Source organism: Andrographis paniculata, unplaced genomic scaffold, assembly GCF_009805555.1.
Source record: "Andrographis paniculata isolate CXL003 unplaced genomic scaffold, ASM980555v1 Contig60END, whole genome shotgun sequence".
NCBI lineage: Eukaryota > Viridiplantae > Streptophyta > Magnoliopsida > Lamiales > Acanthaceae > Andrographis > Andrographis paniculata.
The window spans coordinates 671521-696695 of record NW_026137596.1 but is presented as its reverse complement, the minus strand read 5'-3'; the positions used below and the strand labels follow the sequence as shown (position 1 = coordinate 696695).

At 30.1% G+C, this 25175-nt stretch overlaps 2 protein-coding genes across 6 annotated transcripts; both read right to left on the bottom strand.

Annotated features, from left to right (window-relative positions):
* Positions 1 to 10644: 10644 nt before the first annotated feature.
* LOC127259272 (protein DETOXIFICATION 49-like) lies at positions 10645 to 12548 on the bottom strand. The gene has a single exon (XM_051286479.1). It carries the CDS (start codon positions 12485 to 12487, stop codon positions 10961 to 10963), a length of 1527 nt encoding a protein of 508 aa, XP_051142436.1. The 5' UTR covers positions 12488 to 12548; the 3' UTR covers positions 10645 to 10960.
* Positions 12549 to 19413: 6865 nt separating this feature from the next.
* On the bottom strand, positions 19414 to 23866 carry LOC127259594 (serine/arginine-rich splicing factor RS41). Of its 5 annotated transcripts, none has more exons than XM_051287008.1 (6): positions 23775 to 23866; positions 22841 to 22972; positions 21379 to 21491; positions 21056 to 21291; positions 19871 to 20973; positions 19414 to 19746 (listed from the first exon to the last, which is right to left on the bottom strand). In XM_051287008.1, exons 2-5 carry the CDS (start codon positions 22944 to 22946, stop codon positions 19881 to 19883), a joined length of 1548 nt encoding a protein of 515 aa, XP_051142965.1. In that variant the 5' UTR covers positions 22947 to 22972; positions 23775 to 23866; the 3' UTR covers positions 19414 to 19746; positions 19871 to 19880. The 5 variants fall into 5 exon arrangements, with proteins under 5 accessions (XP_051142965.1, XP_051142967.1, XP_051142966.1 ...); XM_051287010.1 differs by lacking the exon at positions 23775 to 23866 and adding an exon at positions 21645 to 22287; XM_051287009.1 differs by lacking the exon at positions 23775 to 23866 and adding an exon at positions 21716 to 22287.
* Positions 23867 to 25175: the final 1309 nt, after the last annotated feature.

Sequence of the window (25175 nt, the reverse complement as noted above, 5' to 3'; positions counted from 1 at the left end):
AATTATTACTATTATAAGGCTTAATTCTTGATTAAATCAATTAATCAAACCCTTTGTGGTTTCTTTCAAGTTTTTATATATATTTCTCTCGTTCAATTTTATACTTGTATTTTATTTTTATGTGTTGTATTTAAATAATAATTGAACCTAATATTCTAGTAATAGTCCGTTATGTATACTTATAAAAAATAGAGTAGTAAAAACTATATAGTTAATAAAAGTTGAAATAAATATTAAAAAAATAGGAGTATTGGTTTATTTATTTTTATTTAAAAAAATTAGGTGAATGCACAGCTGGCTTATTAAAATCACGACTAATATTTTATTTTTTAATAATTCACAGACAAAATTGATCGATCAGAAGATATATAAATGTGTGTAGGAAAATTCCAATGCAGCCATCCTGCAACTGCAAGCTGTAATATATATATATATATATATATTTTGCAATACAAAATATATATTTAAAATTAATTATTTGATGCATATTTGACGAAGAAGTGAATAATCCAACTTTGTCAGCTTTTAATTTTTATCCAATTAAAATTCAAAACTAGACATCATATTAGACTGCTAACAATTGCATCAAATGCACGTACCTACACACTTATTAATATATAAAACTGCCAATTTTTTTTTGATTAATTGAACTGAAACAGTTGTAAATTAGAAGATTCATCTATAATCCAAATATTTAAATTATGTACACACATATATATATATATATATATCGAATTCAATTTATTTTTCCTAGCTGTAACATTCCACCCTTTTTTTGACTACTCATACTTACACATACATACGTATGTCTTAATCTTAATGTTGGTAAAATTCACATGAGGCTGATATGTATTATTTTATTTAGTAAAGTATCATATTTGGTTATTATTTAAAATACAAGACCAAATACAATGATGGTGATGAATCCATATATAGTAATTAAGTAATGGAAGAATATTAAATCGAGAAAGGAAATGACCTTCGATGGCTTTCAAAAGCCCAAAATTGGAGACATTTAATCAATTAAGATCAATACATGCGACAAATTTATTAATAGGATCGAAAAGTACCCCAAAATCGACCTTGAACATGCATAAAATTTAACAAATAAATCAATATATTTGTCATGAAAATCGTCACGTAGATGAATAATTAAATAATTGTTTTGTCCTTACCCGCTTATTTTATTTTCAAAATAACACCGAAACATTAATCATCGCATAGTAAAAAAAATGACATATGAAATTTCCATCAAATTTTTGTCCCATAACTATGTTAAATGATCACATTCATTCACAGTTTATTTATTCTTATAAGTTTCAATATATTTCATTTCACAACTTTTTGCCATATTTATTGTATAAAATAATAAATAATAATGAACAAATAAAAAATTATTGAGAATATATAGTGGACAAAATTATTGTATTCCTCAGTTTATATATGTATATATTTATCTATTTTCGCATTATACAATAAACAACATATATGTATGGTTCAATATTTTTTTTATTAGTCGTATTTATTATTATTATTTTTTTTTAAAAAAAAATCTAAAATACAAATAAACGTGACGTATTTATATAAAAAAATCACATATATGTATGTATTATTGGTCATTAAATAGAGTACAGCACATCACAGCTCACCCCACAGTAACACGCGCAAATATTTCCCTTTCATTTCTTGCGTGTCTCCTCTGCAGGATGCATACCACCTCAACCTATTTAATTTTATTTCTTTATTTTCTAATTTTTTTAATTCAAGATTTATATCACGAACGGGACCAGCGAACCTTGTTGTCTTGGCGGCTTAATAAATACTATGACTTTGAAATGTCCAAAATTTATTACTCCCTCCGTCCCAAATACCGTGTCTGCTACACTGTAGATATAAATAATTATAAATTAAGATTAAAATAACTAATTAGTTTAATTAAAATAAAAAAAAAATTTAAAAATTTAAAATGAAATTAAAGTGTGTAATCATTTTCCAAAAAAAGAAAATGACATGGTATGTGGGACGGACAAAAACAACAATGTAGACATGGTATTTGGGACGGAGGGAGTATTAGTATAAATTTTGTGTTGTTGCTTTATAATTGATGTGTTGCTCACTCGTATTGAATATGCAGTCAGTACTTTATCCGGAGTCGGAGTCGGATAAAAATATTTAATTGAATGGATCAAAGAAGAGTGTTTATTTAGTTCCGACAAATCTTTTCTTTATTGTTGTTCGAACTTATCTTCACATGCAAAAAAAGTCACATACATTATATATACATACACAAAGTCAGATTTCAAATTTAATTTAGATATTAATTAAGAAGTATATAAGTATGATAAATAAGTATTAACTAAAAAGAACATATCTTATCATTTCTAAAGTACAATTAATCCCGACTGGTTATTGTCAACTTTAAATTAAACTAATTTATTAACTAACCATATATATATATATATATATATAGTGAGATCTTATTAGGGCACTGACCTATCAGGTCTAGTAAAGGTCAACCCTAAACCCTACTGAATTAATTTACTAATTTCCCCTTTTTCAATAAATAAATAAAAAGATTCTTAAGGATCATATGATGTAACGATTCTGCTAATGAAATAATTATTGGCAATATGTATAATATATATATATATATATATTCTGAATAAAATTACTATAGATATGTTTGGCACGTAACAAGTGCCTTTTGGTGATGAGTGTCAACCCTAAACCCTACTGAATTAATTTATTAATTCAATTTCCAATTATGATCCACTTGGTTTGCATTGCCTTTTCAATTTCAAATTGAATATATAAATACAATTAATATATATATATATATATATATATGGTGACATCTTTAAATGTGGTGAAGTTATATACACCTCAAAAAAAAATTTTGAGCCTCCTCTCATATATATTACAAAGATTTTGTTACAAAAATCTTACACTATATATGTTGTAAAATAGTTTGAGTTTTTTTCGCTATCTTACAATAGTTGACGACTCCATGACATGCCGTTGTCGTCTTCTTTTCTATAATTATTACGTGCAAGGATACAACATGGTACGTCAACAATGTCCGCTTCGATGATTTCTTATAGATATGTCATAAGTGTTTTTTGTTTCTTTTTATTTTTTATTTTTTATGATTGCTTGATTATGTCTAATTTGATTGATTATGTTTTGAACGTAACAATTAAATTAGATTTGTATAATTATTTTCATAATTGCAATTCATTCATTCATTGAATTCAATATTTGATACTCAATTCAAAATTTTCGATTAGTAGCGATTTATAAATTTTCATTTGCGTTTTTAACTTCTCGCCTTTTTATTAATTTAATTTGGATAAAATTAAAAGTAAATGACTTAACATGTATCTTAGGGCCAAGCACCCTGGCTCAAGGGGCCATTCGACATTCATTTTATTTATTTATTTATTTATTTAAACTATAGTATTTTTTAGTGACCTAATTTGTAAAGAAAAATAAATTATGGTACAATTTATCAATGGTTCAAAAGAAAAAAAAAAAAAAAGACTAAACATGGCTTCGTACGTAAAGATGATTAGTACATTGAATGTTTAACTAACTTGATGAAATATAAACAATTAGTTAATTTCTCATTATCATAATAATAAGAAATTGGAAATATATATATATATATTTATTTATTTATTTATTTGGTACACAGACATATATTGAATCTAATTTTAATTTACTTAGGCGGTTTCAGACCCCGCGTATGCAATAATTAATAAAATTGGACGGCTGTACCTTAATTCGTACTAAGATTAATTAAATGAATGAATGATGTAATTTATATAAATAAATTAATTGAATTTTGACTAAGTTAAATGAACTCATCTTCATCCTAAAGGTCCATTTGGCACAATTAAAGCTGTGTTTGCATTCTCTTTAAGAGCCACCCCTAAGTAATTTAATTTATTCTTACGCATGCATGTATATCATCACAACAATTTAAAACCAAAATTAAGGTTTATTTTATTTTTTATTTTTGGACTTTGGGTTCGAATGATAGATTTGAATATGAGGCTATTAAGAAATTGCAATGATTGCATGGTAACACCATATTTACTGTCATCACTGTTGGTTAATATGGATTAAATTTAATTATTATTATTATTATTATTATTATTATTATTATTTGAATCACCACTCCCATTATAAAAATATATTGCTATTTTCGTCCAATTGAAATGTTACAATTTCTATTTTCATCTGTCCCAAAACAAGGTTATCATTTTTTAATTTAGTAATTGTACTACCTACCTAACGTAATAAATACTCTTTCAATTTACAATACAAATATCATTACTTTTATATTACACCATACTAACAGGGGTATTTTTGTCTTTTTCACTATAATCCAATATAATACTAATATTAAAAAATCTACGTGCAAAAAGTAAATGCCAATCTATCCATTTGTATTTGGCATCGTTGTTTTCAACATTAAAAATATTCTTATATTTGTATAATTTTTTGTACAAATGTTATTTTATTTGTATTATAAAACATCAATAAAAGTATTTTTGTCGTTTTTTATTTATTTGTATTATGTGTTGATATAATAATTAATATTCAAATATTAACATGCAAAAAGTAAATGGATAGATTGGCGGTAGACAGTAGTAATATTTTTGAAAAAATATATATGTATTTTATTGTTGAAAGAACACCCTTAATTATATTTTTATTTCATTTTCATTGTATTAAATTACAAATTTGCTTTTTTTTTTATTATTTATACTCTAAAATATATTACGCAAAATATCTATTTTATTCAAAATATTATAGTATGTAATATACATTTTTATTTTAAAACTTTTATAATTCAATATACCATAGTACAAGTAATCATACCCTAAAAAGCACAAATGATATTCATTAATATGACAAAAGTTGGGTAAGAAACACATCTTCTCCACTTACCGATTTGGATCTTTGTTTAAATAAGAGTTTTTGAAGTTTTAATTTTGACAATAGTAAAAACATTCGATAGTTGATTGATATTTTATGAAAAAAGATATATATTTAATGTATTTTTATAAAAAAATTATTGTAAATTAAAAATGCCAACAAAAAAATTAAAATATATACTTCAACAAAGTCTTGATTCTTTGCTCAATGTTTACATATGAATTTGACATTAAAGTAACTTACCAATGTATAACATAACTTTAGACCTATCCCTCCGTCCTATTGAAAAGTTATTATTTTTAGTTTTTGTCCGTCTCAAATCAAGATTACAATTTCCTAATTTAGTAATTGTACTACCTACCTAACATAATAAATACCCTTTCAACTTACAATATATTACACAAATGTCATTACTTTTATATTACACTATGCTAATAGGGGTATTTTTGTCTTTTCTACTAAAATTCAATATAATATTAATATTAAAAAATCTATGTGTAAAAAAAAATGCCACCATTTCAATGGGACGGAGGAAGTATTATATTTCGTGCCATAAGAAGGATATCATTTTATTTTTTTTTTGTCTGTCTCAAAATAAGGGTATTATTTTCTAATTTAATAATGGTACTAGTTACCTAATATAATAAATACTCTTACAACTTATCATATATTATATTTATTTTAATTTTTTTTTTTTTACTGCAAATAGTACTCTTGTTGCAGAACAGTGGTGATATATATTATCAATTTTAAAACACTAGATGACGATCGTGTGTTGACCATGTAAATTATTGAATACGTTTTCAATCCTAAAACATTACATGAGAATCTTTTCGTATCTATTTTTTTAAATAAAAAAAAATAAAGAAATGAAATACCGTAACTTATGATCAAAATATTTCGCTTGGCATAACTCACATTAAATATAATCAAATTCAAGATTTTTTTTTTTTTTTTTTTTTTTTTGTCATTTACTTATCTTTTCAAACAGAAATATAAAAAACTACTTGACATCATTTTTTTTTTTATTAATTGTTTAATGTGTCGACACTGTATATATGTACATATATATATATAATTGATTACAATTTTGTAATATAAATTTAATTCAACTAGAGTTTCTACAGGGCCGACTTAGATAATTATAAGAATATTAGTTAAGGCGTGGCACTCAATTAATATGATAAAAAAACAATTTACCTAAGAATTTTAAAATTAATTGATTAGTCAATCTACATAGACGTGATCACTTAAGTAAGCAAACAAAAGTTCATTAGAAAATAATTAAATTTAAAAGAAATAAATAAAAAATAGATGGACCCGATTTTATTTTTATTTTATTTTGATTTATGATGATAGTTACTCTTGAAACCATAACATTATATTCTATGTGGTGTGAATAGAGATACTATGTAGTGTGAACTGTGAAGTATCTACATTTTTTTATTTTTTTTTATTTTTTCTAGAAAAATAGTAATTTATTATTGATTGATTGATTAATTAATTAATTGTATAGTAACAGTTGTTATTGTCAATTAGGTAGTCTTTGACTTGATTTTTTCCATGCTCAAAGGGTCAACTCAAATCTGACCTTTCAAGGCAGATTTGTAAGTTAGGATTCGTTTGGATGGGTTGGATTAAATTTAATGGGATTCTAGTTTTGAAATTGTTAGAAATTTTGGGGAATGTAACGAGATTGTCTTCTTCATAGACTCGATAGACTCAAATCTAAGTAATCTAATCTATTAATACATATAAATTTAAAACTGTCTCAATAGAAATATTTTGAATGTCATATGATTTGCATAGGTTTGAGATAGTTATGATGTAATTTATTTAATCAAAGATATTATTTAATACATATTTATTTTTTATGGTGACTTTACTACGTAATTAATATTATTTTATTCATTCTAATATTATATTTACTTTTATATATTTGAGTCTAATATAATTATGAATTCGGTACAATAATAGTAATTTGTTGAACTGTTAATTCAATCCACAGTTCTAATATTCTTTAATCTCACTTAATAAAATAGTTAAATAATACTCCATTCGTTCCACGTATCGTGTCTGTTACATCGTAGACACGGTATTTTAAGAGGAGTATAATTAGTAGATAATTAAAAATATATTAGTGAAAATAATTATCCTATAATATAAATAATTATAAATTAAGATTAAGATAACTAATTAGTTTAATTAAAATTTTAAAAAAATAAAATTAAAAAATTTAAAATGAGATTAAAATGTGTAATCATTTTTCAAAAAAAAAAAGGGACATGGTATGTGAGACGGACAGAAACGGCAACGTGGACATGGTATGTGGGACGGAGGGAGTATTATTTTAGACATTTATAATAATTTTATATAAATACGACAACAATTTTTTGTTTAATATTTATTTGAAATATATTTTGATTTTGAAATGTAATTTGATTTTTTTTAAAAAATTAATATATAATATACTTTTACCTAATATTTAATCATCAATTAAAGTAAACATTATATTAATTAATCCATAAATTATATGGGTGTGTTCTTTTTGCAAATAAAAAAATACCGACACAATTCCCCCCTCCAAAAAAAATAATATATAACGCACATTTATTATTTTTATACTACCCCGTCCAGCGCGCTCTAAGCTAAGGGTCTCATTTATTTTTTGCGTTTTGATATTTGAATATTAATTATTATATAAAAAATGTAGTACAAATTAATAAAAAAATACAAAAATACTTACATTAGTATTTTATAATATTAATAGAAAGACATCTGTACAAAAATTATAAAAATGTAAAGATATTTTTATTGTTAAATACAATGATGCAAAAGGTAAATATGACACTAAGAGGCGGGCGGATGGAGTATTACATACACAAATACATGATGTAAAAAATATATATTCAAATTATTTTAAAAAACAAACACACCCTCGATTTTCTTTGAAAACCTTATGAGCATTACATATTGTTAAATAAATATTTATATATTGTTACAATATACATTATCGAAGACAATAATATTTATATGGTTAAAATATAAACAAATTATTTTAAATGATTGTGTTAAGTTGGTATTGTAGGTCACTAATTACTACATTGCACAATAATTATAATAATTGTGCCTATTTCTTATAACATAGCTGATAAATAAAAATGACTCTTTATTTGTTTTGGTATATGAACAAATCCCTCGCTCATACAACAATTGTGTTCGATTTTTTATTATTTTTTTATTTTTTTATTTTTCTTTCAACGTTAAGGTTGCAGACAACCTGTGATTGCAATAACAAACCTAGTTACTTTTGCCTCTACTCTATTGTCTCCTCTTGTCAAATCCATACACAAGACATATTGAATGGGTTAATCAATGTATTATCAGAATCATGGAGAAATTCTCAATGTCATTTATGTAAAAAATGAATTAATTATAGACATCAATATGGCTATATTGCTAGTCGGGGACACAAGGTTGATTGTGAGAATAAATTGTTGGGAGAAAAAAATGTACACTCAAGCTCTCACCATTGTACCTTTTTATCTTCGTATTTCTAATGCGTGTTCTAACATTTAATCTCACCCGAGGAGCCGTCGGAATACGGAGTTTCAATCAGAGGAGATGACCAAACTCTGAGCTGTTGTCGGTCGGTACGCATTTGTGACAATCAGATTGATTTATAATCTAACTGAATTATCAAATACCTTTGTCTTATTTATTGTTTTGAAATTTAATATAGAGTTATTATTGTGATATAATCACATTTTAGGAAGTTGACCTTATTGAGGTATTAGAAGGAGATTTTGTCGAATTTCCATTTTCCAACAATAGCCATACATAATTATTGTCACTTCTATTCCTATAAAATTACAAGAGTATTCTAGTATTATACAGTAATTTATTAATATAAAATAATTATTATATACAATTTTTTATGTATAAAAACTGAGCGTTAAATTATAGCAACAAAATAAAAACAAATTAGTGTGTTTGTTTCGGGGGATTGAATTTTAAATACACTATTCATCTTATTTTTTTCCCCCAAAAATATCAAATTAAAACGTCTATTTTTCATTTTTTATATTATACTAAAAATTAATTTTACATTCAAAACATCACATCAACACCTATTTATATCACATCATACAACTATTCAAAATCTTAACTCAAAATCCAAACCCCCCAAACAAACGCATCCTTAAAAAGAACATAGTGCAAGTGTGTGGAACTATACTTCGTCTATCTTGCATGCGTTCTTGATTTTTCTAATTTTTGCAACACCTATTTTAAATAAGGAATATATATTTTGTATCTATCTATTATTATTATTATTATATCTTTTTATTTTTTATTTTTAAAGGGTGATAGAATACATATAATATATAGAATGTATGCATATACCTATGAATGTATCTATATAGATAAAACTATGTAATATTAAATTTATCTTTACAATAGAATAAAGAGAAGTAAAATATAAACCAACTTAAATGTATGTTTGGTAAAAATATAAACAAATTGTAAGATTTGTTTCTTCAATTTTATTTTTATTTATGATGTAAAAATCTACCACTGTTACTCTTTGATTATGTTATGAATAAACCTTTTACCAAATTTAATAGCTTGTAAATTAGGCCGATAAGATAACATATTAGATAAATTATATATGACAGACAAAATTAAGTAATCTTAGGAAAACTTGAATCCATGATCTTACAATTACGGATACAATCAAAATTATACACCTAATTTTCTCATAGAAATTGAAAAAAAAAAATTGATTATAACTATCATTAATTTTTCTCTTTTTTTTTTTTTTTTTTTAAAAAAGAAAAAATACATACACACTGATACAAAATAATAAGTAAAAACAAGGGTAAGATAAATACACTATAATATACTAGCATCTAAATCACTTGGGATCAATCCACACCATTCATGTATCACGCCAACGGCTTGGATTTAATCAGGAGCTGGAATCCAAGGAGCTCCAATGAACTACCTCAGTATGTAATAAAAATAAATAACTACATGTAATTTTTAATTGAATCGAATCCGAAATCTCTAACGATTTCTACGATACGATCCTTAAATGGCCAATCCAATGTTTGCCAATTTGATCAAATTATTATTATTATTATTATAATCTTAATTATTTGAATCGTATAATTGTTTTTGCTATCGGGATTTGCGTTATTCAATTTATTATTCAGATTCGAAATCAGTCCAATATCTTTTATTTATTTAATTTATTTTTATGTAATGTAACAACATTGGCCTAATAAAATGTAGTCTATGCTCATTAATATTGTCAAAGTTACACACTATTCGTCCATTAAAATAAATGGAGAGAATGTAATAAAGTTTTTGATATATTTTTATTTTTCAGGAAAGGAGCTTTGAACCAATGACCTCATGTCATAAGTCCAATTCCAACATCACCACTAGGTCATCCCTTATTAGTATTTATTATAAATAAATATTGAATGTAGATTAGTAATTCGATAAATTTAACTGACGGACTAAAGTGAAAAATAAAAATAAAATCGGCGGATTAAGAGAGTAATAACGTAAGATGTATTGTGTTTGTTTGTGTTTTAATTTTAATTTTTTTTATATAGATAATATAAAAATAATAAATAAACATATTATAATAATGTCTTTGAAAATTATAGTGAAAAACTTTTAGAAAAAAAGTAAAATGTTAAACAAAGACACGTTACAAGGTGTTGAAATATTTTGCAAGTTCCCTTTAGATATTCAAAAAATATCAGTCAAACTTTTGAATCCCAAAAAGAATCAAGCAAATGTCCCTTTTACCCCTTCCCTAAAATTCATCTCACTAAACTACCCCTCATCTCCACCACCTACCTCTATACATTTCAATTAAAAAAAAAACCCAAATAATCTCAGGTATGTTTATATACCACGAGTGTATTATATATATAATATATTAATTTATATATTCTGTAGTACCTATATTTTTTTAAGAAAAAAAAGTTTATAGAAAAAATTAGCAGAGACAGTCTCCTCCTTTCTGCTGTGCTTTCGTTGACTGTTCTTCCCGGTCAACGTCGCCGGCGAGTATGCAATACTCGCCGGCGGTGAGCTCCTCCGCCCTCTGTGCCTCGAATTCCCAATCGGTGCGGAGAAGAACCACCATCATTGTCGCCATACACGACGCCTGCGCGGCGAGGAGGCCGAGCCAGAGCCCCTGGAAGTCCATTTTGTACACGAACGCCAGGCCGACGGCGACCGGCATTCCGATCAGGTAGAAACACCCTAAATTAATATTGGCGCCGACTTTGGGCCGGGCCGTACCTCTCAGCACGCCGCAGCCCGTCGTCTGCGGGCAGTTCCCGAGCTCGCAGAGCCCGATTATGGGCAGAACCAGAGATGTCAATCGAATGATATCTTCGTCCTGCGTGAACATTCTCGCCCAAACATTCCTCACCGATACGGCGAATAATAAGGCGGCGAGCCCGAGCCCGAAGCTGCCGGAAAGCCCGACCGCCGCGGCGAGCTTCGCCTTGGCCGGCCTCCGGGCTCCGATCTCATTCCCGACCCTCGTCGAAACTCCGAAGCTGAGAGACGAAGGGAATATGTAGATCAACGACGTCGTTTGGATCAAAATCCCCATGGAAGCCACCGTCGATTTAGGGTTTATCAGCAATCCGCAGATCAAAATCATGATTTCGTACCACCACCATTCGAGGCAAACAGAAATGCAGCTGGGAACCGCCAAATCGAGAACCGATTTCCATCCTTTAAAGCATTCCATCGACAATCCTCCCCAGGTCTTGCGATAAACCCCGGAAATCAGTATATACACGACGAGCGAAACGACGACGTTTAAATTCGTCCAAACGCTGCTGAGCGCGACGCCTTTAATCCCCAGCCCCAATTTCGACACCAGCAAATAGTTGATCGGAATGTGGAGCAGAATCGAAACTCCGGCGCAGAAAGTGAGCGGCAGAGTAACCGACTGCGACCGGAGATAAATCCTGATAGGATGCAGGAGCGACTGGGCGAGCAAATCCGGCAAGGAGTAGAGCAAATAAGCCTGAGCCTGGTCGGCAATGGCTTCCTCCTGGCGGCAGAGGATGAGAATCCGTTTCATATTGAGCCAGAGAATGGAGATGGGGACGGAGGCGAGGAGGAGGAGGAGGACCATTCTCTGGAGGGAGAGGCCGAGGAGAGTGTAGCGGCGGGCGCCGTAGGCCTGGCTGGAAATCGGCTCGATTCCCATGGCGAGGCCGGAGAGGATGGAGTAGCCGGTGATGTTGGCGAATCCGATGGCGAGGGCGCCGCCGGCGAGGGCGAGGTCGCCGAGGCGTCCGAGGAAGAGCATTGAAATCATGGAGCGGGAGTAGAGGAGGAGACCGGTGAGGATCATGGGGCAGGCTATGTTGGCCAGGGAGAGGGCCTCGTGGATCACTTCGGTTGGGGTTTCGGGGATCAGCCAAGAACACCAACTACTACTACTAGTAGTAGTAGTCGTCTTCTTGTCGGGCTCACCCGCTGCCTTGCAATTATTCATCCCTCTGTGTATATATATGTGTGTATGTATCTATAGAGAGATAGAGAGAGAGAGTTGGGGGGAGAATGAATGGGGAGGGAGAGATTGGAATGGTGAGTGTATATATATAGGGGTGAAAATTGAGTTGTTCTTTCTGCTTGTCGCGTAGCGACAACTGCCACGTGTCGGAAATCCGCTGACACATACTTATTTTTTTAACACCACTTAGATTCTCTATTCTCTTGTTTATAATCTCAGTCGGCGGTCCTAAAAAGAATTACTTAAGACGGCTGCAAAACACACACACACACAGCTCAGCTCACACGGGTGCTTTTCTTATTATTATTTTTTTTTGTCTTTTCTAATGGTCTAATACAATAACACGTTTCCAGTTCGAGGACACCGTGAAAGACTAGAGTAGAGGCACACCCCTTTTTTTTCAATTTTATTTTTTAAATATTTATTATACACTTATTTATTATTTTATTTTACAAAATATTACATTCAAACCGATGTTAATAATACAAATTTGAAAGAACAGATTCCTATATGCATCCAAAAATTTTATTAGGGGGGCTTTGGTGGGCCAAAAAAATCAAGAAAGCTATTAACGGCCCAATATTTTCTTCATTGCAACAAGGGTAAACCCTTATTGTGGTTAATTAATTGACTTGGAATAATGTTTATAGATTACACTGCCACGTCACTTCCTATCCTCCTCAAATTGAACGTCCGGCATTACGGACAAATTCTAGTCCTTATATCTTGTTTAAAACGCATAACTTCCATATAATTACAACAGTATGTGTACAGAGGTGAATTCAAATTGGAGTCAACGTAAATCATGGGATGGTTTGACTAATTGGGAAGCTAAGAGCATTGACAAGGTCAACGTTCGGTCAACGATTCAACAGTGGGAGATTAAGGCGTTCGTGGTCGGCTAAGTGGGCTGGCCCACCCGACCCGCCAAAGTGGGTTTAATTGTACAATTTTAACTTTGCCAACGCTTTTAGCAGTAGTAGTAGTTGATGTTATAAGCGTGTGGAAATTTCTTTAAAAAAAAAAAAAGAAAAATTGACTCGATCAATAACCTTGGATGGTTTATTTAATTATTTGTTTATTTGGGGTTATAGCGGGTTGAAAAGTGGAATAAAGCGGAGTACTTGACCCGAACCCGGACAAGAGAGCTTCTAGAAACACGACTTTAGTAGAGCAGTTGTGTACTGTAGGTGTAGTCGTCAATGGACGAATAGCAGGAGAGGAACCCACTGACATTCTATTAATAGAAACTTAAGGAATTCGAAAGTGGGAATGGATGATTAATGATTTGTACTAATTATTAATTGAGTGCTTGAAACAAAAATTGCGGCGCAGCTGTACTTTCGCTCGTTCTTGGGATGACACGTGGCGAGTATGTCGGCGCATGGGTTGATTGTACAACGGGCTTGCTTTTGACTGAGATTTGAGGGCACAATTCGATTTATGCTCAGCTTTTTTGGTGCGTTTGATTCTATTTTCGTCCCTTTTTTTGTGTAAAATTTAAAAAATCAATACTTCATCACTTCTAAGTATTGGGTCCGTCGGTTCTGATTGACTCATGTTTTCCTGTATATAAAATTAACTTGATATTTTTTATTCAAATTAAATTATATTTTATCGCGTTAATTTATAAGTAAATTATTAAATTATAATTATTCTACATAATATAATAAATATATTAATTAATTAATATTAATATATTATAATCGAGTTAAAATTTTTGACTAAAATCCCATTATTTCGTATTGAGTTGTCGGTCAATTTTTTCCCGCTCTATAATTAATAAATAATTAAAAATATATTAGTGAAATAACTATGGTATAATAAAAATAATTTTAGATTAAATTTAAGATAACTAATTAATATAATTAAAACTTTTAAAATTATAAATTAAAAAATTTAAATGAAATTAAAATGTACTCTCTCAGTCCCAAACAATGTGCTACATTTAAGTTGGGCATGTGTTTTTAGATGAGAATTATTAAGTAGGATAATTGAGTAATTAAATAATGTGATGAAGAGGGAAGTGTATATTTTAGTTTTTTATTAGCCTGATGTGACGGGATAAAATGTGGGGATATAGATTAAATATAATTAATTATTTGTAATTTAGAAATGTTGCACGGTGTTTGAGACAGATGAAGTATAATATTTTTTCCAAAAAAGAAAAGTCATACTCCCTCCGTCTCATTGGAAGGGTAAGATTTGTTTTTTGCACGTAAATTTTATAATATTAGTATTACATTGGATTGTAGTAAAAAAAAGACAAAAATACCCCTATTAGTATCGTATAATATAAAAGTAATGATATTTGTGTAATATATTGTAATTTGAAAGGGTATTTATTATATTAGATAGGTAGCACAGTTACTAAATTAGAAAATAGTAATTTTCTTTTAGGACCAACAAAAATAGAAAATGGTAACCTTTCAATAGGACGGAGGAGTATAATAAATAAGACAAATGTAAATAAAAAAATGAACACATTAATTAGAGTGAATAGTTAAAAATAGAGTAAAAATAATTTTATTTTTATCTTTTAATGTAAAAAATAATTATGGCATAATAAAGTAAAAATATTTATAGAAATAAGTAAATATTTTAAAATAATTATTTTATAATTAAACAATTCAAAATATAAATATATATACCCTGTGTGAGTCGACGAAGAAATATTAAACAACTGTATTATATTTTCCTTTCTCTTAAAAAAAATAAGAAATAGAAGTACAACCTTTTAAAATAATTCTAAATATACAATACATAAAATTACTATAAATAAAAAATAGAGATGAAAAATATATTTTTTAAAAGATTAAAATTATATAACCTAAAAATATACATGTCAGCAAATTTATTCGATTTTTCTTCGTTCGTCCATTAAATTTACCTTATTATTATATTTAAAAAAGTAAAAAAAATCGGTATTTAATTATTACATTTCATCCAATACTTATTTACAATAAATATCACTCACTTTATTACATTATCTCTCAATTCTCTTTAATTTTAATTAAACTTTTAAAAATACTATCAACTATCTTTTCATTTTTTTTTTAATTTTTCAATAAAATATTTATTTTTCTTAATTTACGTACCAGACCCAAATAGACTAAATTTTTGGTACAGAGAGAGTATAAAATTATTTTATCGTTACTTAACAACAGTTCACTAGATTGAGTATTTTAAAATCATTTTAATTTGCAACAGAGAATTTATATTTTGTCAAATGTTTTATTTGGAGATTTTTATCGATAATATATATTTTTTAATAGAGGATTGGATGAGGAGTTCTTTAAGGAATACAAGGAATTATTATAAGAAATTTTAGGAATTACTTAATAAAGAACTGGAAAAAAAAAAGTCATACTAACATAGCCTTAAAGTTTAGATTTCGATTTTAGTCATCTTTGTTTTAATCATCTTTATTTTAATTCATAATTATTTTTATTAATAAAATTTTCAATTTCTTATAAATTATATTTTTTCTAAATTTTTGTTTTTACGGTAAAATAGACAAATTTTAATATTTTTGTAACATTCTAAATGAGAATTATTTATATGCAATAAATTCTTGTCATACCCTGTAGAGCCTGATATATATATTTAATTTAATTGTTAATTTGAATTTATATACCGACCAAAATATTTTTTTATTGTCTTGAAGTGTAGGAAATTTTGTCATGTGGGCAATTAGTCTTATCTCATCAAAAAGACAAATTAGATAGATTGGATATTAATTAATTAATTGAATAATCTGTAATCTAGTGGACCAAGTCTTAGGCTCTTGATATATAGCTCCGGGACCCCAAGCCCCATATATACTACTCCCTCCGTCCCCGTACCGTGTCTGCTACACTGTAGAGACAGTGTATTTTAGGAGGAGTGTAATTAGTAGATAATTAAAAATGAATTAGTGAAAATAATATTCCTATAATATAAATAATTATAAATTAAAATTAAGATAACTAATTAGTTTAATTAAAATTAAAAAAATATAAAATTAAAAATTTTAAAATGAGATTAAAGTGTGTAATCATTTAAAAAAAAAGAAAAATGACATGGTATGCGGGACGGACAGAAACAGTAACGTGGACATAGTACGTGGGACGGAGGGAGTATTAAGTATTAACGGTCGACGACGACCGAACAGATAGCAAATATAAAATTTCATTTATTAAGGCGTAGAGTACAAAATGACTATAAATTTAAATAGTAGAAAGATTTAAAATAGAGAAATGTAATAGAGTGAACTTTGCCATAAAAGAAAAATGGCTAAATTGAACAAAATTCATACCTCTTATTTAACCGTGTTTGATTTACACTTGCAGAAACTGCGAATGGGAATTTTAATTTTTAAACAAAAAAATTACAAATATATTTATTCTTGGTATATTTAGCAATTATAAAAAAAATTCTTAAAACTTGAAAAAAAAAAACAAGCACTCCCTCCGTCCCAACTAATTTATCCACTCTAGCTGGACACAAAATTTTAGGTAATATGTATTAGTAAGTAATTAATCAATGTATTTGTGAAAATAATTATAGATTAAGATCAGAATAACTAAATAGTTTAATTAAAAATAAAAAAATTATAAATTATGAATTTTAAATTTTAATTAAAGTATATAATTATATTTTTTAAAAAGAAAACAACAAATTATGTGAGATAGACTAAAATAAAAATAAAAAGAGTGGACAAATTATGTTGGACGGATGAAGTATTGTTTAGTATATTTAACACTACAAATTTAGAAATTAAAATTTTGAAATTCATTTCCAATTTACCATCGCCGAGGGGATTTAAATGCAAAGTTTATGAAATAATAATGAAATTTGATATAAATTTAGGAGTACGGAAAATTTAACGCAATTTTATAAAATCATATGTGAATTTGATGGCATTTAGACTGAAAAACTAATAAAAATAAAAAGAATTTTATCTAATGGGGACGGAGCTTCTGGTTTTGTTCCATGTAAAATCAAATGCTTTTCAATTAGTCATAATCCCAAACACTATCAAATGTGAACATTAAAAGTTAAAATGTTACTAATAATAACAATAATTGTAAAATCAAAGTCAAGCCAATAAACACTAATAACATTATGCATGCATGCATATATGTATGTATATATAAATATATATATATATATATAATTTAAACAAGCTAGGAAAATAAATGAAAACAAACTATTACTTGGTAGGCAAATATGAAAGTTAATCTAAATTCTAAGTGTATTAGAAACACATTCACATACAAAGACAAATGGAGAGCAGTTAGTGTGTGTATATATCTGTATACATATATTATTGTAAATATGAAAGTTAGAAAAAAAATTGGTTGATTCAATAAAGACAAATTAAAAATTAAAAGTGAGGATCAAATTAACTTTTGTGTTGTCAAGAGGAGGTTTCCAGTTTGAATCGGTTCTTGTGTTGGACTGCACAATGAGCCAATTTAACTAAATTATTATTATTATTATTATTATTATTATTACTATAACATAAATTTTTCTACTATAAAAAATACTTCCTCCGTCCACCACCTTAAAAGTTTACTGAATGTTTTTTTACGTGCAGATATTTGAATATTAATTATTATATCAAAATATAATACAAATAATAAGAAAAAAGAGCAAAAATAGTTATATTAGTATCTTATAATAGTAATAGAATGACGTTTATAAAAAAAAATTATATAAATATAAGAATATTTTTAAGGTTAAGTAGAATGACGCAAAAGATAAATTTAAATTTATTAAGTAGATGGAGAGAGTATTTATTTTTATTTTTATTTTTTTAAAGTAAAAAATAATAATTATCATTTATCAACGTTAAAATTTCATAATGATAAGTAGGAAGATATTTTAAAATGTTGGAGAAAGTATAATTTAGTTGAAAGAAAGATGTGTGAAACCGAAAGGGTAGAGTGCTGCTGCTTTTTGGTGCATTGGGTGCTTTACACGTGTCTATATTTATTTATTTGTTGTGGAGTTTGTTTTATGTCACCCCGCCGGAGTTAGTTGATTCGATCCATATTAATATTCTTGCATCATCATCATCATCATCATCATCTTCTTCTTCTTCCTTTTTAAGAATTTTAAATTCTTGTTTTGTTGGCAATCCCAGATTTTGGTCACTCACTCACTCACTGTAGTAATCAATAGAAGAAGATGGAATTGATGTGATAATCTTGTTGTAATCTAATAATGTTGATACTTTATTTTGTTGAATGCCCAAAAGATGTTAGTGGTCTCTCTCTCTCTCTCTCTCTCTCTCATCCATTCATTTTGAAGGTCTTGTTTGGTGGCTGTAGGGCAGAAAAGAGAATAGTTTCCAACAGTAACAAGTATTTGGAAGTATTCCTACTGCTGCATTTGCCCCAAAATTCTTTGCTACTGCAGACATGCATCTCCCCTTATCCCAACAACATCTTCTAGTAAAGGTCACGCCTGTTGAATATTGTAACTCAAATCTTCCAATAACAACAACAATAATAATAATAATGATAATTCATACATACATACATACGTGTAAAGGTCTTTTGCTCATTTTGTTTTTTTTGACCAAACAGCCTAATCCCATATGAAAAAGCTGGACTGGACTGGATTGATTGATTTTTTGATGAATATGCATATCTATCCATTTATCTTCTTCCCACTCTTTTTATCCTCACTTTTCTGTACTATTTTGAATCACAAACTAAACTACACTGGCACCAATTTGACAATTAGGCAAATGCCACCCATCCATATGGTCAACTAATGTGTGACAAAAAGAAAAAGGTTCAAACAACATCCTAACATTTGTAATCAAAGCAATTTAAGCCAGGTCACACTAAACTGTCTGAATTAGAGATACCATCGTCGTAGAAGAAGAGTAAAGCAAGTGAGAAAAGACACAACAATGAACTTCAGACAAGAAGCATATTTCAATAAGTCAGGAATACTAAAAACGAAAAAAAGGAAAACAAGAGAGAACAGAAACATACATAACCACATTCAGTGCAAGGTCCAATCTGGTCTGCAGTAATAACTAGCGAAGAAAACAATCAATGTGCCGATGAATATATGCTAAATAATATGTCTCATGTATGAATGGCTATTCCTTTCATTATAACAAGTTGGACAAGTGCGGTAAATGGCATACGGGGCTCTCGCAACAAACCAAATGGTTGCAGCATGTTACGATTAACATCTTTCATCGCAGCAGCAGCAGCAGCAGCTCCAGGTAACTGCACCTGCACGACACATGTAACAGGGAGAGAGGAGGAAAACAGTTTTAAGAAATAGATATATCAATTTAATGGGATTCAATTAACGTGGAATTTGATTTGCAGAAACAGAAACGGATTACAAACGCACCATCCAAATATTACTCAGCCGGAAGGCTTTCTGGGTCACTGTAAGGGCTTCGGGCACGGTCATAACTATCAGGGCCTTCCATCCTCTCTCCTTGCTCTCTTTGAGGACTTTGACTAGGACTGCGACTGTAGCCTGCATGTGGACTCTTTTCTGAGTAATGGTCACGATCAAGATCACCATTGGATCTCTCTCTTCTAGAATTTGGGCTGTGTTTATTGTCATATTCAGACTCTTTATCCCTCCTGGGGCTAGGGCTCAGGCTTTGTTTACGATCGTATTCAGACTCCCTATCCCTCCTGGGGCTAGGGCTCAGGCTTTGTTTCCGATCATATTCAGATTCTTTCTCCCTCCTGGGACTAGGACTCAGGCTTTGTTTACGATCGTATTCAGACTCCCTATCCCTCCTCGGGCTTGGACTCAGGCTTGGTTTACGGTCATATTCAGATTCCCTGTCCCTCCTAGGACTTGGACTCAGGCTTTGTTTACGGTCATATTCAAACTCTCTCTCCCTTCTGGGGCTTGGACTCGGGCTACGTTTGTAGTCATATTTAGATTCCCTCTCTTTCCGGGGACTTGGACTTAGGTTTCGTCTGCGAGTATACTCAGGATCTCTCTCCATCCTTGCTTTACTATCATAATCAAGCTCTCTCTCCCTCCTGGGGCTTAGACTAGGGCTTCTCCTATGGTCATATTCAGGCTCTTTATCCACTCTGGGTTTACGGTCATATTCAAGTTCTCTCCCCCTCCTGGGGCTTGGACTGGGGCTTCGTCTGTGGTCATATTCAGGCTCTCTGTCTCTCCTGGGACTTGGTGTTCGGCCACGTCCATTTCCAGTATCTCTTTCTCTCCTACTGGGACTTCGGTTAGATCCACGAACATAGTCCGGGCTTGCTCGCTCCTTCCGATATGGACTTGGGCTACGTCCACGACCCTGGCCATAATCAGGACTACCCCTCTCTCTCCTATAGGGACTGGGGGATCTCACTCTATCATAGCCTTTCCTGGGTGATCTATCTCGCCTTCCATCTGGACTATATCCGTTTCGCCTTTCATCATCATCCCGGATAGCATATTCAACACTGATAACACGATCCTGCAGTTTGCTGCACAGGATACACTAAGATTTATGAGCATTTTTTCAACTCCATCTACAAGGTGAATTGGGAGGAAACAATGTAAACTTGCCTCATGTGAGTAGACTCCAAAGCTTTTGTTGCATCTTCTTGATTTTCGTATTGTATGAAGGCAAAATTCCTCCTGATCCTTACATTCAGTATTTTCCCAAAAGGATCAAAATGCCTCTCTAAATCTCTTGTTCTGGTATGATATGGATCAAAGTTGATAACAAACAGTGTCTTTGAAGGCCTCGAGTTGGAGGAAGGTCTTCTGGTGCTTTCTGGCCTCCTGGTAGCTCGCTCTTGCTGTGGTACAACAAAGAAGCATGATTCATAAAAATTAAAACCTAGTGATCATAACATTGTTTTCCAATAAGTGAAGATATGTATTACCTTGGTCCATTCAACACGGAGTCTGCGACCCTTTCTTCCAAACTCAATCCGGTCAAGTGCACGAATTGCATCTTCCGCATCTCTTTCATCCTCCATGTAAACAAAAGCAAAGCCTGCCAACAGACAAGAATTAGAATTTCATGGCCTCGAATAACAAGTTTTAGACTAATATTGTTACGAAAACATACAGAGCCCTTCATAAAACTATTCATATTTCATTGAGATATCTTTTAATGTGCAAACGAGCAGATCAAAAAACAAATCACCTGGTAAAATTATTAAAGATCTGTCTTGTCAACCTTAAACTTACTACTGACCAGCTGAATCAATAACAGACCTTGATAGGTGAATTATGTGATGTCAATGGAACAACTATCCAAAGGTGGATGTCTCATGACAGGTGAACGTATTGTGAGTTCCTTCTCCAATATATTCAGCTGCCTTAGCTTTGAAGGTCTGCGTGTTACGTGGTAAAATGAAGAATGCACATATGTCATGGGGGATGAAGGCAACAATCACTAATGTTTGATGATGACGGCGAATATGATCACAGGCTCTTCTAGGAAATTAAAAGAGATTGCTTGTCACTTCCCGGAAATGAAACGAAGAAGAAATCCTTCCATCGGCCAGGGATTGGTTTGAAATTGCAATGTAATCCTGCGCGAAAGAATTCATTGAGTATGGGGGTCTCACACTTATAAACATAAGACTTTCTTGTTTTAAACACATCCTGAAACCCCTTCAATTCTCCACATGGGAGCATGTTTGCCATCCTTTGAATATTTGTTCTCGCCTTGAAATGCTGAGTGCACACCGGCTTAGGTTGTTGGCTTAAATGCACATAACTCCCTTGAAGCTCAACATTGCAGCCGTTCTGGTCTCCTTTGTCATCTCAGAAGATGATCCAAACTTTAATAAGATCCATTTCCATTATTATTATTTTTGTTGCAGCTTAACATTTGTTTGTAAATGTTCATACCAATTCACAACAGCTTGAAGTTTATGATGATAACTCATAAGTATCCACATAAATCAAACAGTGTATGCCATAAAAAATGCATGAGAAACTCATCAATCCACTAATATGTTACTAAACAGTTATCAAGACAACTCAAAGACTTGCTCACAATAAGCAGCTGTTCTCAGTATTTAGGTGCTGCAAAATCCTATGCAGTTTATTATAGGGATTAGAAAATGAAAGTGGACTCTATCAATTTCATACATCCAGAACTTTATTGTATGATAAAGCCTTATGAAATGCATAACCTTTTAATTCAAAAAACAGTGCACATAATTATTTAGCAGTTACGGAACATTGTTATAAGAATATGGCTAGTTGAAAGCAGAGATATGAATTACTCTTAAATGCATAACTCCATGGGGAGGGTATGATCTTCAAAAGCAGTGTAAGTAAACCAATAAATAAAATATTTTGGAAACACTTTCAGGCAACCAAACTTACCAGTTTTCATATCAACCCTATCAACTTTCCCATATCTTTTGAAGAGTTTCTCAAGATCAGACTGCCGAGCATCATATTCAAAGTTTCCACAGAAAATTGGCTTCATTTGATCAGAACTTCAATATTGAGGACCTGCATTAACGAAGCCCAAAAATTGGCAGTAAAAAAAATAATATTAAAAAAGCTATTATAACAACAACAATAATGATACAACTTTGGCAGATGTTACATCGCACCAATTTATTATTAGGCCACTTTTCTGTGGACATATATGAATTCCATGCATTGCTGACCATCAAAATTACATTTTAACAACTCAAGGACAAGCACAAAAATCATATTCCCTATCATTTAATTCTCCAACTCTCAATTCTATGGGTCAACCGAACAAGACTATTTCCATTTATCCGCACTCATTTCACTGTACCAAACACACCCTTATTGTTCATATGTCCCTGTCGCTGCAACTGCTCAGACCACGAACAGATCCATAATTAACTGCCCATATTTTTCCAAATCTCAATGCAAAAACGCCACATACAAACCCAAGTGCTATTACCGCAAGTTAGATAAAACGATATAAATTCATGAACGGACACACACACACGCACACACAAAATCGAGAAATTGAATCTGACATAAACACAGATTCAATATATAATACATATATTAACAAAGCAAAAATAAGATTCACATAAAAAGTACCGCGCAAAAAGATCTCGCATCAACACCAATTATCAAATCAACAGAACAAAGTAATAATTGCTGTAATTCCACCCCAAAAGCAAACAGAGAAGCCACACAAACAACGAAAAAACACTTAACAAAGGCCAAGAGCAACAAGATATTAGATCAGAGCCGACGAAAAACATTTATGAGAATCAAATTATTAAATTTCAGTGATAATGCTCGAATTGCAAATACGCGAGCTGACCTTTGAAATCGTCGAAACCCTAGCCTTCCAGGGCTCTGATGGTAGAGACAAGAAATATCTCTCACAACAAAATATCGTCACCCAAGGGCAAAAGACCCGTGCTTGTATATACCCTCTCTAAGGGCTAAATTGTCATTTCACAAAGATTCTCCGGTGGCTAACCAGTAATTCCACGCAGCCTCCTCTGGATTGGGCTCTCATCTCTGAATCTGGGCCCATGGAATTGAATTTGGGCCCGTTCTATTACATTTGAACCATTAATTTCAGTTTGGAATTGAAACCGTACAAGATTCCAATCCCCAAAAAATAAAAAAATAAAAAGAATCTAAAAAGAATTAAAAGGATAAAAAGAAAAGCTTTACCAACCACATTTTTTAGATCGAAATTATAATTAGGTTTATCAATAAATAAATAAATAAAATTGTGGTTTGGCGACACTATAATACTTCCAACATTTTCAATACATTATGGGTGTGTTTGTTTGGGAATTTGGATTTTGAATTGGGATTTCAACGGTAAAAATTTTGAATTTGAATAGTCGTATGATGTGATATAAATATGTGATGTTTTGAACGTAAAATTGATTTTTAGTATAATATAAAAATAAAAAATAGGTTTTTGATTTGATATTTTTGAGAAAAAAAATTTGATGAACAACATAAATCCAGTCCAATCAGCCAAACAAACATACCCTATGTTGATTCCCAGAAACAGGAGTTTGGAGAATATATATGGAATGACCAAAAAAAGGAATGACTTTCAAACTTATTCATAAATTTAAATTTTAAATTAAAAAGTGAATTCATATAGGAGGGATTTAAAGTACACAACTTTGAATTAATTAAAATTTTCCCAAATAATCTTAGTCCACTTAATATGTATATATTTTGAAATCCTATTAAAAACCATTCTATCCAAAAAAATCTGTAAATTCATATGACTTTAAGTCACTTTCTATCTTTAGAGTGTTGTTTGAGAGTTTGAATTTTGGTTTGTAACGGTAAAATTTTGAATTTGAATAGTTGTATAACGTGATGTTTTGAATATAAAATTAATTTTAATATAATATAAAAAGTAAAAACTATGCGTTTGATTTAATATTTTTTTAAGAGAAAAATTTTAGTGAATTAGTATAAATAGAGTAAAATTTGATAATAAAAAAAAAACCCCTTAACTAAGTTTATCTATAATAAATATATTTTCTTTAATTAAATCAGGTAAAATACTTTTTATTATTAGATAAAATTAAAGGGCTTCTTTGATTTTCATTTGAATTTATATTTTTATTTGAATTTTAATCTAAACAGTATTTTAATATAATATTTTGTAAAATACAATAATATATTTATTATAAAGGTAATGTTAATAAATAAAAAAAAAGCACGTATAAAAGGAATGGTA

What these genes read in the sequence shown, in the direction of transcription:
- LOC127259594 (XM_051287008.1), bottom strand. Translation starts at nt 22,946, where the DNA reads ATGAAGCCAATTTTCTGTGGAAACTTTGAATATGATGCTCGGCAGTCT. An exon ending in TAGGGTTGATATGAAAACTG is followed by an intron (nt 21,492 to 22,840) that starts GTAAGTTTGGTT and finishes GTCTGTTGGCAG; the next exon opens with GCTTTGCTTTTGTTTACATG. An exon ending in TCCGTGTTGAATGGACCAAG is followed by an intron (nt 21,292 to 21,378) that starts GTAATACATATC and finishes GTTGTACCACAG; the next exon opens with CAAGAGCGAGCTACCAGGAG.
- LOC127259272 (XM_051286479.1), bottom strand. Translation starts at nt 12,487, where the DNA reads ATGAATAATTGCAAGGCAGCGGGTGAGCCCGACAAGAAGACGACTACT.